Below are 14,043 nucleotides of genomic sequence, written 5' to 3'. Positions count from 1 at the left end.
CTCTGGGGACCAAGTGAGAAAGAAACGGGGGGAACGGGGGCCCACGGAGAAGACGCGGGCCGGCAGACAGCGAAACGAGGACCCATTCTCTCTCATCCCTTCGCGCAGTGTGACGGCCAATGAACAAAAATAAAACAACTCAAATTGGTGGCATACAATTCTAATGAAGCAACGCGGATTTAAATGCTGCTCGCAATTTTATCGAATTTTCTAATTTGTCTTCAAGAATGGTGTTTGAACTTTGGACCAATTTATGGTTCATTTTATTTAAATCTGTGTCAATTATCCAATGTTTATTCGATCAATTTGATCTTTATTACTTACGTTCAGTATTAGAGAATCTTCCAACAAGCTAACTAAGTTTTAATTTTTAATGCTGAATGTTTATCAGCTTTGACTCGAATTTTAAAGAAAGTTCGAGAAAGGCTTAATGGTAACAGTACTTACCCAAGCAACAGGCGGCTGATCTCCTTCATTTCTGCGGAATCAAAGCAGCTCCGTGCTTCTCATCACGACACGCGAGGACAAGCGTTCGTCAACGGGACAACCGGTCCCCTTTCAGCTTCGTGTGCAAGCGAATTCGCCTTCTGACGACGACGTCCTACGATGGATCACACGAACGAGTAATTAGTACGTCCCCCGTTTTCATAAATCATCGCGCCCGTCCGATAAACACGACGACGCTTTCTCCTCGCGAAAGAATGTCGTCGATCGACCGTGCGATTTTTCGGCTATGTCGCTCACGAAACAACCATCGGTTCATGTTATCATCAGCATAAGAGAATCATCTGATGTAAGAATGTTTTTTCTTCCCTTAAACTATCCCAACAATTACCCCCAGAAAACCCTGAGTCGTTGTTCAGTTAAGAGTCTACGGTCTCTTTTACAGTTTCGTTGACTGAATAAAATTTTATTTCGATTTAGAAGAAATTAGTAACATTCTGTGCTAAAGATTTGATACACTTTACATAAATAACACAAATGTTAGTCTGAAGACCAGGTTCGGCAAGGAATGAATCAATTCATTAATCAAGCGCAGTCAGAAACCAGGCTTGTCAACACGAGGTTCCTCTCGCCACTTATCCTCGAAACACACCGCAAAATTCACCCAACAAGTCACACGAACGCACTGACGTTTACAGATTCGAAACGTTGTCCTCTTCACGAAGGAGTGACGAATCAAGAAGGTTCAAATCCGGTCCATGAAAAATTGGTGTTAATACAAGACTTGTTCCTCAAGAAATCGAACAGACTTCCTTCTTGATCGTTCTTTCGAAGCCCGCACGAAAGTATCCAGAAAGCTCGTCGTCGACACAGTCTCGATCGTCTCGGAGACCGTCGATCGATTGAAACAACCCGGATCGAAATCGAATCTTGCTCGCGCCAGGGAACCGATCGTAAAGATCGCGTTCAACCGGGAACGGTGAAAACGAGCGAAGCCGGCCGCGGACACTTTGCGTTAATTAATGTTCGCTTTGTGCTCGTTCCGGCTGTGGTTGATTGGTGGCCGAGCGTCGCGAGATAAATCGCGCGCTGACTTTCCGTGCAACCGGTGGTTACAACCCGACAGCCCCGCGATTACTACAATTTACCGAAGTTCCTGTTCTCTTCTTTTACCATGGCCCTGTCTCGCCGGGGTAAGAGGGAACGGATAAACGGCGGTTTCCACAGGCTGGCCAGGCGAAACGCTACACTTCGGAACATTGAAACGCCGTGGATCGCGCGCGGTCTAACAGTTCCAGACTGTTCGCCGCGATATCATTATCTGGGCTCGGGCTACCTGCTCCCCGAATAGCTTCATTCGACTTTATTGTTGTACCTGCCTTCACCGTTCCCATGAAAATCCTCCGAAGAAAAAATCAGTCCAGGCAACGATTTTCCCAAAAACTTGTGAAAATGTTTAATCTTCCGTTTCTCAGCGACCTTGATTGACTGTCAACAATCTTCCTAGCAATTTAATTAGTAGCAAGAGTACACTCACAATTTCTTCACACGAAAATCACCTGCGTCCTTCCATTGATTCTTTTGCAATGTATTTGATGGAACTGTTCCCATAATCCTCAATGTAAATCCTCGAAATCTTCTGTAGTAAATGTCCTGCGCACTGGGAACTTCTTCACGCTGAAGTCACCTAACAGCTACATCAGCTACGTCCTTCTACTCTTCTGCACTGCTCTTGACGGCACTGACTCTACACGTTTTCTTTTCATCGGACTATCTTCGCGTTCACTGCAACACCTCGCTTATTCATTGTGAGCGGACGTTATCTGTCTAATTTGGCGTTTGTCGTGACACCTCACACGTATTTGAAAGGTGACCCGAACGCCAAGAGGCGAAGGGCGAACGCGTCGCTGATGCCAAACATAGAAATCAAGGGCGACGGTCACAGATCGAAGACGAAACGAGAGTTTCGGAGTCGGCCGGATGATAATTGGGCCCCGGTTCCCAGCCACTGTTTCTTTGATAACAGGTTCTCCGGTTCCACAGAGTGCACCGGAGTTGTGCGGCCGTATCGCGCATGCGTTCATCCTTTCCGTGTGTGCCGGGGACGTCTCTTCTTTGAGAGGTCGTAAAGATAATGCCCACATCGCCAGCCGGCGGCAAACAGACCAGAACGGAAAATTTATCCGGATTCTATTTGAATGGAGATCGTTCGCGACGATTAATTAATCCGCCGGCTGCATCGGACTCGGCCATCATGGGGGCTCTGAATTACCCATTACTGCCTCCTGCCTACCTCCCTCCCCTCATATACAGGGTGTTTCTGATTTGGCGGCGCTAAGGGGGTGACTCTCTAAACACACATCTGTCAGAAATGTATAAAAACATTCTCTTCTGAAAATTCAGTTTCTTGTATATTAATTTTTCTACGGCGTTCATTAATTTTGTGGTCATTGGAGTTTCTTAAAGCTAATTTGTAATTATCAAAGAAGGTAGTCATTGAGATAATTGTCAAAAATAGACGCAATTTGAAAGACAAATTGAACATAGACTACGGATCTCAATTAATTGTAAGGCACACAAATTAATTAGAAATGAAGGGAATGTAACAGTCTTCTCTCTAAAACAGTGTTTCTTGCGACTAAGAGAAGATGAAGATGTCAAACTCAGGTGAGACACCCTGTATACACCCGCACCCGGTCTCTCTCAACCCCGGAATCCCATTCCACCGGTGCCGCGGCAATGCCAACCCTCGAAAAGGGCTCCGCACGGTTTTAAATAATTAGTTCGGTTAGCGTGATCTTGTTTATTTGCGAGATCGTTTATCGTACGGTCCTCCGGTTCGCCAAGAAGCTGCCGAGTCCGCGTTTAACGCGGCGCGATTCAATTTTGCGAGGCAATTACCGCCGCCGGGCCGCGCTGCGCACTTTTATTTTTGCACCGACGGTGGGAGGAGAAGTTTTACCAGCGTTTCGCGCCGTTATTATTTCTTTTTCAGGCGCGACGCGTCGGTGCGGTGGCTCCTTTCGACCGAACAGACGCATTCTACATATAGGTATAGGAATAGGTTCGATAGGCGTAGTTGGTATTTTTGCGACGAAGTCAACGAGAGGCAGTCTCCAATTTCCGAGAACACCTGTCGAACAAACTATGTGTTTACATTACGCTCGACCCACAGATTAACTTTTCCTAAACGTATTTGAAAATTTAATTAGACGCGTAAATTAACAGGTACGCGGGCAACGCGAGCATTTTAATCTCGTATAAATCAAACGATCCGCCGGTCGGCGTGTAATTAGCGGTTCATTAACGATGTTAATTTATTGGCCTAGTTATTGCCAGGCGGCCCGCTGTACCAGTTAGATTGCTTCATAGTTCCTTGCCGGTCGGTTCAGACGGAACTGTTTTCGTTTTTTGTGCAGTGGGTACGCATTTATCACGTTCATTCACATTCGACGGTTTCTTATATAAGGAAAAAGTAGCAAGAGCGAAAATGTGGCAGACAAGGTTGACTAAAGAAAGCCAGGTGCGAGAAATTGGATTCTCGCGGCAATTTTCAATGAAGTCCGAATCAATTTGATTACAGAAAACATCGTGACCAATTAGTACAAATTATTAATTATGCTATCGAAGGCTTGAACAATCTGTATTGAGTGAAAATTATTTGTATAATCAATATTTAACATGATAGAAGTACCTTCTTCATTTTTTATATGCATGTGCAAATTAGTATCATCAGTTTCATATAATATTTTAAGCACTTTATTTTTGATCACGTAGTTTTGACGCTAGTGAAACAAGCGGAACACACGGCGAGTGTTGCATGCGATCAAAAATCGGGCCCGGTACAACCCTAACGAGGAAGCCATTACGCCGACTTCGAAGACAAGCGCTCGCGATTCACTCTCCTTAAGTTTCGACGGTTTCCTCGTTCCAAATATCCGAGCTTTTACGGTCCATAAAGGGGCGAAGGTTGCTTTTAGTGGCTATTACACGAATCTCCAGCTCGGCGCAACATTTATGGCTCATGCGCCGTGTGCGGCAGTCGTTAAAACACATTTCGTGGGCCACGGTATGGCAGGCTGGACGCGAGCACGGTTTCGCGTTCACGGCTAGAGCCTCCTCTTCTTTCCTCGAGCTATCGAGCTCGATCGGCGATCCCATCTGAAAGAAAATCAGAGTTTCTACTTCGGTTTTATGGAAGGATGCAGCCCGTGTAAAATCCTGTGGCAAATGTTCGACGCCGGCGTTACTCCTCGTCGCGGTCTCCAAATTTTCATGATTTGTCCGACAACATTCCTCTTCGGCTCGAATGAATTTATGGGGCGCGAGGATCCTCGAAATGTTGCCTTTGGAATTGCTAAGTGATACATCGAAATGTACTTAAACAGGTAGAAAAACAAAAGAGATATACACGATTTTAAGGGCGTATGCTTCTGGGACTCTCGAAGAGCCAAGCGTGCAGAAGGATCGGTTCTAAACTGTTTATTTTACAATTATTGAAATTATAAAGATAAATATTACTTATAAATATTTCTTACTTTATTTATGCAACAGATGTGGCTGTAGTAAACCTCAATTGAAGTAAGAAAAGATGTATCTACTCAAATTAGTCTGCACAGCCAAAAAGTTGATGCTACGCGCCTCATTCCTCTGAAGTACAATTCCAAGTACCATTTTTCTTCTTTTAATTATGAGATACTATCGTAGCTCTCACACCTGTACGAGAATGTTCAATTTGCTTTATTGCTTTACGGGTTAGCGTCGCGAGAACACATCAAGGCGTAACAAGCATGCGTCTTTCTCTCCCCAACCCCTTTTGCCTCTTCTTTTACCCCGCCGCTTCATAAAGGAATCATTACGGGCGGACAATTAATCCTCTGTATAATTAGCTGATAAATTTCGCGTTAATTGCTGGTCATTATATCTGGCCGAGATTAATCGTTCGAGATCGCTTGATATTTAAATTAAAAGCAATCTTCCGCCGTTGATGCGTGTCGCCTGATTCTGCGATATGCCTCTCTGGTTCTCACTTTTCACATCTGTTAGATTTTCGATACGGAATTTCAATTGGTCATTTTCTAAAAATGTTCAAATTCGTATTGTTAAAAAATTAATTATTGTCCAAATCAAAAAGGAAGCAGTATTTTAGTATTGGAAGGATCTTCAACTTCTTTCTTATAGTGGGGTTCAAATTTTTAAAAGCGTAAATTAATTTTGGGATTCGCGACTTCGCAATCGCAAACGAAGTAATCTCATCGAGATAAATCAAGTGGTCATGTCGTAACTAATACCGAATGATAATGAATCGTTACAATTCTTTGCTCACAATGGCTCATAAATCCACGAGCGATTGGTCGGTACACGCTCGGGTTGTGAATCACGTGTTCGTCTATTAGTAGGAACGTATCATTAGATTTTGTAAAACGTTTACACAACGTGACTCGTGTCGAACGAATATATCCTTTGGTGCAGATATAGATCTAATTATCCGTCGATTTCTATTGGAATCCGAACACAGCAGAGTTGTATACACTGTCGACAGCCCGGTTGCTACGTTGGTGGTATTCCATTAGAAAGGAAAATGGCGGCCGGTTCAGCACTTCCGCTATAATCGATTTACGCGTGGCCAGAAGAGATAATGTTATACATTAAAGGATATTAATAATCGTAGAGTATTCGAATTTAATGACGGACAGCGAAAGCATCGATCAAAGTGTCAATTAAGAGAGCTCAATGAAATGAGCGAAGAACAAGACAACTCGCATGAACGCACCACCCCATTTTAATTTCAAGAGATTTTCATTACTTAAATACTCGTAAAATTTAATATAAGATATACCGAACACGATTTATTCGTCGCCTTTAAGATTCGTTTCTTTCTCCACACGTTAATGTCTTTAGAGAGTCACTTTCTGGTCTACCGAAACCAATCCCTTAAAAATTCTAGAACCTGTTCGTTCAATTATAGTTTCTTCATTAACTTCTCCCTTTAACTTACGCAGCCGCTTATCTACGTTAGTAAACGAGAAAATTAGATAATTAGCAAGGCTTGCTTGAAAAGGAAATCAAGATAATTGTGGTGAAACTGAAGAGAGGATGAAATTTATGAAGTCAAGTTTTCCATGTCAGTGACTACTCTATTAAAAAATTCCACTCATGAAATTAGTGATAGTTAGTGAGCTTGAAACGAAAATCAAGATAATTATTGTATTGATAAAATAAAAACTAGCCTTCGCAAACGAGTCCAAAAAATGATGATGTTCCATTTAAGCAGCACGATCGCCGCTGTTCATTCCAGGATTCACGTTCGAAAACGGATTCGCGTGTCGATTACGATACACAGACTGGCGCAGCTGCATTTGTAACTGCTAATAGACCGTGAACTCCGTGGCGGCTCTCATTGTACCGTAAATCACTCGGCCATGAATGCAGATATAATGTCTCTTTATGCAATGCGATATCATATTTCATGTAATGGTGTCTATCATGTACTATAATTGCAGGCTTATTTTACAGTCGACACGCGGCGCGGATACGCGCGCAGCCGGCCTAACTCTCGAATAATTATTGCGCCTAACTCTCGATAAAGAGATCACCGATACCTTATCCGGTGAGCTATTGATACGTACCGCCTCGTAGCAGTAAATACTGAAATAATTAACGCGAGGCTGCCGATTTCGTTCTAGGAAACCAATCGACTTCACATCGGCCACACAGAGTTTCCTGTTTATGAACGTTTGGGTGTTCAGGACAGAAATTGTAACAGCGTATTCATAACAAACAGTTTATTTTTCTTTTATATATCAAGTGGTCCGGAGAACATGGAACAAGTTGTATTCACTTGTTACGGTTGCTATATTCATTATTATATTAAGTTAGAATTGGGTTCAGAACGTGTGTCTGTATTTTTGTCTGACGACTCTGCATCATTTGATAGATCTAGCATTAAATAGGTTTTTGTATTTATATTGGCAGCTCTCTTTGCTGAATCTAAGGCGTCTTTCCTGTATTTTGGTATTCTGGCTAGTGTTGTTTCTAGTATAGTGTTCTCAAATGTATCCTTGAGATAAAAGGCAGCACTGTGTGTTGTATTACAATCGTCGGATTATCACTTTCATTTAGAGACATGTGTTAACAGCATGTAAAAGCTTCTAAAGAATTACGAGCGATAATATAATATTATTTCTTATTACTAGACTATGGAGTCTGTGCAGTTGTGACAAAAATGAGTAGATGAAATATAAAACTGTAGAAGAGTTCAGCACATTCGGGGCTGATGGTGCATTGCTTCATTTAATGTCTTTTAACGAACATAATTAGTTAATGCTTGGTTTGTAGACAGAAATGACATGTTATAGGTGAAGTGAATTGTACAATGAAGAATTTCATCTTGTTGAGAATTTCTAAAGAAAAGCTTGCCAGTCCCGAACGTGTTAAAAATTAAAGGACATCAATGTGTTACATTCGACTATCTAAAATTATTTACCTAAAAAGGAATGTCTATTTGGCACCTGTTCTCGTACAGAAAAATGTGATTTAGTAGAACGCAGTCTACTTATCACGAGGCAAAGGTACGATACCAATTTTCTGGCCAGCCTTGTCCTCGTGCAGCGCCATTCCCATTTCCTGCAGCACGCTGTTCTCGACAACTCCGATCCTGGAGCAATTCCGAACGATCTCCTGATTCCCGGGATTACCCTCGCATAAATTCCGCAGCGCGAAGATCGTCCATTGCATGATAACTGCGCGTTAAAGGAAGTTTAATCGTGTCGCGGTAACAGGCGGCATTAATTGGTTAAAATATCATTGCCGGCGCGGATAGTAATCACGGTGCGTATGACAAATACGAGTCGGCGAGTGTACTCACGAGGATTTCTCGCGTCTATATTGCAACAGTCCAGAAGCAGAGGGACGACGTCCATTTCACGGAGCTGAAAACGTCCACTGTCATCAGAACTTATGCCCCGGTCCGGACGAGGACGTTTTAAATATTGCATGAATATTATGTCGCGTAAAAGTCCGCGATGCCGCGTAAACCGGTCGACGACGTACATAAACATTAACTTCCCTTATTTTTATTGATAATGCACCGTGAACACACATAAACATTCGCAAATTTTCTAATTTAGGTACTGTGGCATTTTTCGATTGGATTACGGATTTTATGCACTTAGAATTTTAACAAGCACTGAAATAATTCATTCAACAATCTTACTTATGATTTCGATCGAATACCTTCTACCAGAGGCAGTATAAAGTGAGTTCGTCGATGATGGCCCTATGTTCTAAATGAATAAACACTTCGGTATTACCATTGCCTTTCACTCGTTAAAGTTATGACAGATAATACACAGGTATATCTCGGGCCATGTTTACAAAAACCCGTCCGTCTCAACGGGGCCAATTTCGACAAAAGGGGGCGCGCGATCGAGAACGATCGATGGAAGAAGAGGAAGAAGAGGAAGAAGAAAAATCGTTTGGGACCGTACGATGGCGAGATCTATTCTCGAAAATTGTCGGCGATGGTTGTCATAAACGGGCCGGGTATATACGAATTTTATTATCGCGACTGCTTCCAGCGAAACAACTCGCGAACACGTCGGGATTCTGTTAACACTGTAACATAAGAGTGCCGTACGTAATTTTACGAGCAATCGCGGCGCGACCATAAGTGTTTTGCGATCGTGCATGAAGAACGGTGCGTACGTGTGTTTACAGAATGAAATTTAAGAACACGATCGCCTTCGACACCTGGAAAAGGAAAAATAAGAACACAAAGCCGAGGGAAAAGAAGAGGACAACGACGACTACGACGAAGAAGAGGAAGAAGCAGCATCCGAGACCTCGCATTCACGCTTCTGCGGCCGTGTGTGCAATGCCAATAAAATTATTCGAACGTAACAGAAAGCGGTCGTACTTCGATCTCGCTAATATATTAACGCGGTATCCGATCCCAGCCAAATTGCCGCGTCTTCGAGCCAGACAGGATACTTAATTTTCCTTTGTTCGCGCTTGAACAGCGTACAACAGTGCGCGATCGGCTCGTTCTTTTGTACCGTATCTACATCGTAGTAGAGATGAAATCAATAAGGGGCAATGGCGATCACTCATGACCCTGTACGCATAAGGCGCGATAAAAACCGAGCAACGAGACCCTTATTTCCAACTTAACGTTTCCCGTTCAATCCTCTTTCTTTTTTACATGTCAGGGAATGATCTATGGAGCGAAACGGTCTTACACGGGCCCGGTTGATGAATGAATAATTGTCTGAAAGACGAGACTACAAAAAGGGAACGAGACTCGTGAGCAACCTAAAGACTACCTTCCGAGCCGCTCGATCATTTCTTTCTTATCAGAATTTCCCTGATCTACGGAATTCCACGTGGTAGTTCCATCGATCCCCGTCTTCACACGTGAGCGCCACTTGATGGACCTTGCAATTTAGAATTTTGTGATGATATTCACTTTGCCGACAGAGGATATGCGACTGTTTTCTGAGCTGACGGTCGGGTTATATTGATTTTCGATATGCCCTCGTTATTTATTTCTAAACCAAAGCGATTCTATCATAAAGTGGGATCTTCCATCTTCAATTTAAGCCCTCAAACGTTCGAAAATTCCAACTGGAATCCATTCTAACATTTCTTAAAATTGCAAAGTGAATTATATGAACGTGGAAATTTAATCAGAAATAGAGCAAAACAGATTTGTACTTACAAGATCTTGGAAGTCCTTGTTCCTGTACGACATGTTCCCAATAATTCTGATTAAACCGGCTTTGAAACCAAAAGCAGGGTGGCTGTGTAAATCTCTCCCCTCTCTTGTTGTATTGCCTTCAGTTTGTTTCGTTGCCATTGTGCTCGAATCTTCCTTTGATTCGTCACTTTTGGAATTTTGCATCATTTGCTGTACATCACTCAGCTTCTGCAGTGGGGTGAAATAATTATTCGATGTTTTTCCAATCTCCTGTATAGATTTCAAAAGATCTGCGAAATATATACTGTTAGGTACTTGTTAAATACAGAAACAGACATTTAGGTACAAGCATAATTACATGTACAATTAATAAGTAAACATCTATTATCTTTTGTATATGAACTACAGGTTACGGTCCCAAGAATATCAAGAAGAATAATGATTTCTGTAGGTTCCATATTGTCTAAATACGAATCAGCAGTTTTTAATATTAAGTCACTCATTTTAGAAAACCTTTCGGATAAAAATAGTATTGCGTCTTCTGTGAATTGATGCTCTTCCTTAGAACTGTAGCTGGAGTCAGAAAGTTTATTGTATATCAATTCTAATAAATATAATCTGTCTTCTATATTTAGATCATTGTATGCATTTCTTAATACATCTGCTTGGCAGATTAGATCCATCAAAGCTTCATTTGCACTATCGAAACCTTCTTTCATTGGTTTAATAAGTTGCGAACATAATAGCATTTTCTCTTGGTTCGTGAAGCTCTCTCCTTGAAATTCTTTCAAGGCGTTGTGAATAAATATACATGATACTCTAACAAGTGGAATATGTTCTGATCGAGTTAGATTTCTGTTAAAATATAGAAGATATAAATTATAACAGCCAAAGATGATAAACATTTTAACGTAACAGTTTCTACACTTACATTATTATGTCTTTTAAAACAGGGTCCATTAAAAAGTTAGGAATATCATTTTGTTCTGGAAAGTTATTGTCTTTGTATGCAAAGGAGAATAGATTGCATAAAAATTGAATGCTTAATCTAAGTATTTCTATTTGTTCATCTGTTGTGCCATCATGAATTTTACATGATTTGATGAAATTTGTTGTCCATTCGATAACACCTTCGTAAGGAAAATGTGAATGGAACGGGTACGAATCTAAGGATTCTACTTGTTCTAAATTCTCATTTTTCGTGACTAGCATGGAATATAATTCATGAAAGGTCATTTCATGTTGATTATCAGTCGAATTATATTCCTTATGTGCATAGGTATTAAAACAAGTATTTCCCAAGCATTTTAAACATGCAATCTTTATATTGTTAGGAACACAAGAACCTGCAGTTGTAAGGATTTCTGCTGTTTTCGCTACGATTGAAAAAGCAATTAACTCCCTGAAAATTTAACGATGTGTTAAACTCAATGAACATTCTAAATTCGTGCGATATTTTATACATTTTAAGTCATACTCTGATTGAAGAGTTCCAAACAATTTAGGGTTAAGAAGGCTCAACAATTTGTCCCATTTTTGTTGAGTGAAAGCAGATTCAAATTCGGGTAAAAGATCAATATTTCTTGTGTTCATTATGACAATATCACTGACAAATTTATTTACAATGTGTGTCTAATGAACACTTTTACTCATTACAATTCTTCATGTTTGTTCAAATGCAGTTCGTAATATAAACCATAGACAAAACATTGAAACATACGTGAAAGATCACCTCACTTCAAGTTTAGTTCATACACTTTAAGTTCACATCGCAATGCACTTCTTTCTCAAGGCTTTATAAAAGCTAAAAAATAATGACACTTTTCATTTTTCCAATAAATTAAAAGAATCGTATAAAAGTAAAAGAAACATGTTGAAAACATTGTGTAAAAATACATAAAACGCGTGAAACTATGACACTAGCTTAATGTCTTTCATGTGAAGTTAGCAGATTTTGTTTGATAGATGGAACCCAATGGAACCACGTAGAAAATATACACGTCCCTAGATTTATCCCTGCCCGCCATTCAATTCAAGTCCCTCCGTGACTAGCGTTTGTCAAGTCGGCTTGAACCAATTTTCGAGGAACTTTAACTGAAGAAAAAGAACAACTTGAAGGTAAACGTCCTCACTTTCTACAAAGTGTTTTGAATAAAAGAATAGATTCAATTCTAGGTGTTTGCTTGCCAGTAAAGTAAATCCGAACGTTTTGCTATGTCATTCCAATCTAACCTTACACTTATTTCGATAAATACTGAATAATTCGAACATTTGTCAGTTAAAATTATCATGAAAATGTGGTTTAAATTATATTAAAGATCTGCTACTCGTACAACTCGTCATTCAAATAATAATAACTTTGTTTGTACATACAGTGATATATTATAACCTTAAAATTCTCGTCCAAATATAACCAGTATGATAAACACTGCAAATCAATTATAGTAGACTATTTTAATATAGAATCATTTCTAATGACAAATATATATTTATTTTCAGATGTTTCTAACACGTTCTGAGTACGATCATGGTGTTAACACTTTTTCACCAGAAGGGAGATTATTCCAAGTTGAATATGCTATTGAAGCGATCAAGCTCGGTTCCACTGCCATTGGGATAGCAACATCAGAGGGTGTAGTGTTAGCTGTGGAAAAGCGTATAACCTCTTCCTTAATGGAGCCTACGACAGTAGAGAAAATTGTAGAAATTGATAAGCATATTGGATGTGCTGCGTCTGGTTTAATAGCTGACTCTAGGACAATGATCGATCGTGCTAGAGCGGAATGTCAAAACCATTGGTTTGTTTACAACGAGAAAATGTCTGTGGAATCCACGGCACAAGCTGTGTCCAATTTAGCTATACGATTTGGAGATAGGGATGACGATGGTGGTGCTATGTCAAGGCCATTCGGAGTAGCAATGTTGTTTGCCGGTATTGATGAAAAAGGACCTCAGTTGTACCACATAGATCCCTCAGGTACTTTCATTGAGTTCGACGCGAAAGCCATTGGTTCCGGAAGCGAAGGTGCACAACAAAATCTGCAAGAAGTGTACCACAAGGTAAGTGGATCACTGTTTGTTCATATTTTATGCTCGATACAATTGGACACAAAATAATATTCGACTTTTTTGATATTTATATTTCAGTCTATGACGCTCAAAGAAGCAATCAAAGCTGCCTTAACAATATTGAAGCAGGTCATGGAAGAGAAGCTGAACGAAACCAACATAGAAGTAATGACAATGACACCCGAGAAACTATTTCATATGTTCAAAAAACCTGAACTACAGGAGGTGATTAAAGACATTGCTTAAACCCTATAGTGTCTAAAACACATGTTGAATTAATTGACATTGGTACATGAAATATTTGCAGCAGAAATATTGATGCTGTATAACTGCAAATTATACATACGTTTTTCACATAAAGAATATGTAATTTCTATGCAATGAATGGTTTTATATTTTTTATTATTTTTTTTCTTTGCTAAAACAGAATCGATGATAGTAAACGAATGGTTTTAATAATATTACAGAATCCCTTACATGATTCCCAAGTTTTCATGGTTATATGTACTCTCCAACGACTTTCTTTTTGATGTTACTATGTCGAATTTAATCATGTTTTTATCATTTATACAGTAGTACTTACATCTGTTCAATTACAGTAATAATGCACATCATTCTTTTGTTTTTCCAACTTTTAATTTAGTTAATCGATAACCTGCCATCGTCAAGAGAAGATTCATTAAGATCAGGATCCAATACCTCCGGTCCACTCCCCTCTGTATCCATTACTGGGTGAAGGATTCAGAAAAATCTTCATTTTCACAAGGTTTTTACTTCCTATCCTCTAACTGTATTTTTCTTTCCTTAACATGTAATATCGTTCATAACACACT

At 40.1% G+C, this 14,043-nt stretch overlaps 3 protein-coding genes across 3 annotated transcripts in view; 1 reads left to right on the top strand and 2 right to left on the bottom strand.

Moving 5' to 3' along the window:
* Nucleotides 1-632, bottom strand: part of LOC143213272 (protein Wnt-7b) — a 93,409-nt gene extending 92,777 nt beyond the window's left edge. Inside the window, exon 1 of the mRNA XM_076432965.1 lies at nt 448-632. Within this exon, the coding sequence (XP_076289080.1) occupies nt 448-476 (29 nt within the window). The 5' untranslated portion in view covers nt 477-632. The remainder of the gene's footprint in view (nt 1-447) is intronic.
* A 6,582-nt stretch (nt 633-7,214) lies between these two features.
* On the bottom strand, nt 7,215-11,864 carry LOC143213270 (uncharacterized). Its single transcript, XM_076432958.1, has 6 exons — nt 11,619-11,864; nt 11,073-11,543; nt 10,500-10,996; nt 10,163-10,431; nt 8,312-8,375; nt 7,215-8,186 (listed from the first exon to the last, which is right to left on the bottom strand). Exons 1-6 carry the CDS (start codon nt 11,732-11,734, stop codon nt 7,996-7,998), a joined length of 1,608 nt encoding a protein of 535 aa, XP_076289073.1. The 5' UTR covers nt 11,735-11,864; the 3' UTR covers nt 7,215-7,995.
* Nucleotides 11,865-12,098: 234 nt separating this feature from the next.
* On the top strand, nt 12,099-13,610 carry Prosalpha5 (proteasome alpha5 subunit). Its single transcript, XM_076432978.1, has 3 exons — nt 12,099-12,259; nt 12,641-13,201; nt 13,289-13,610. Exons 2-3 carry the CDS (start codon nt 12,641-12,643, stop codon nt 13,454-13,456), a joined length of 729 nt encoding a protein of 242 aa, XP_076289093.1. The 5' UTR covers nt 12,099-12,259; the 3' UTR covers nt 13,457-13,610.
* Nucleotides 13,611-14,043: the final 433 nt, after the last annotated feature.

This window comes from Lasioglossum baleicum, chromosome 11 (genome assembly GCF_051020765.1).
Source record: "Lasioglossum baleicum chromosome 11, iyLasBale1, whole genome shotgun sequence".
NCBI lineage: Eukaryota > Metazoa > Arthropoda > Insecta > Hymenoptera > Halictidae > Lasioglossum > Lasioglossum baleicum.
This window is presented reverse-complemented; position numbering and strand designations above follow the sequence as displayed.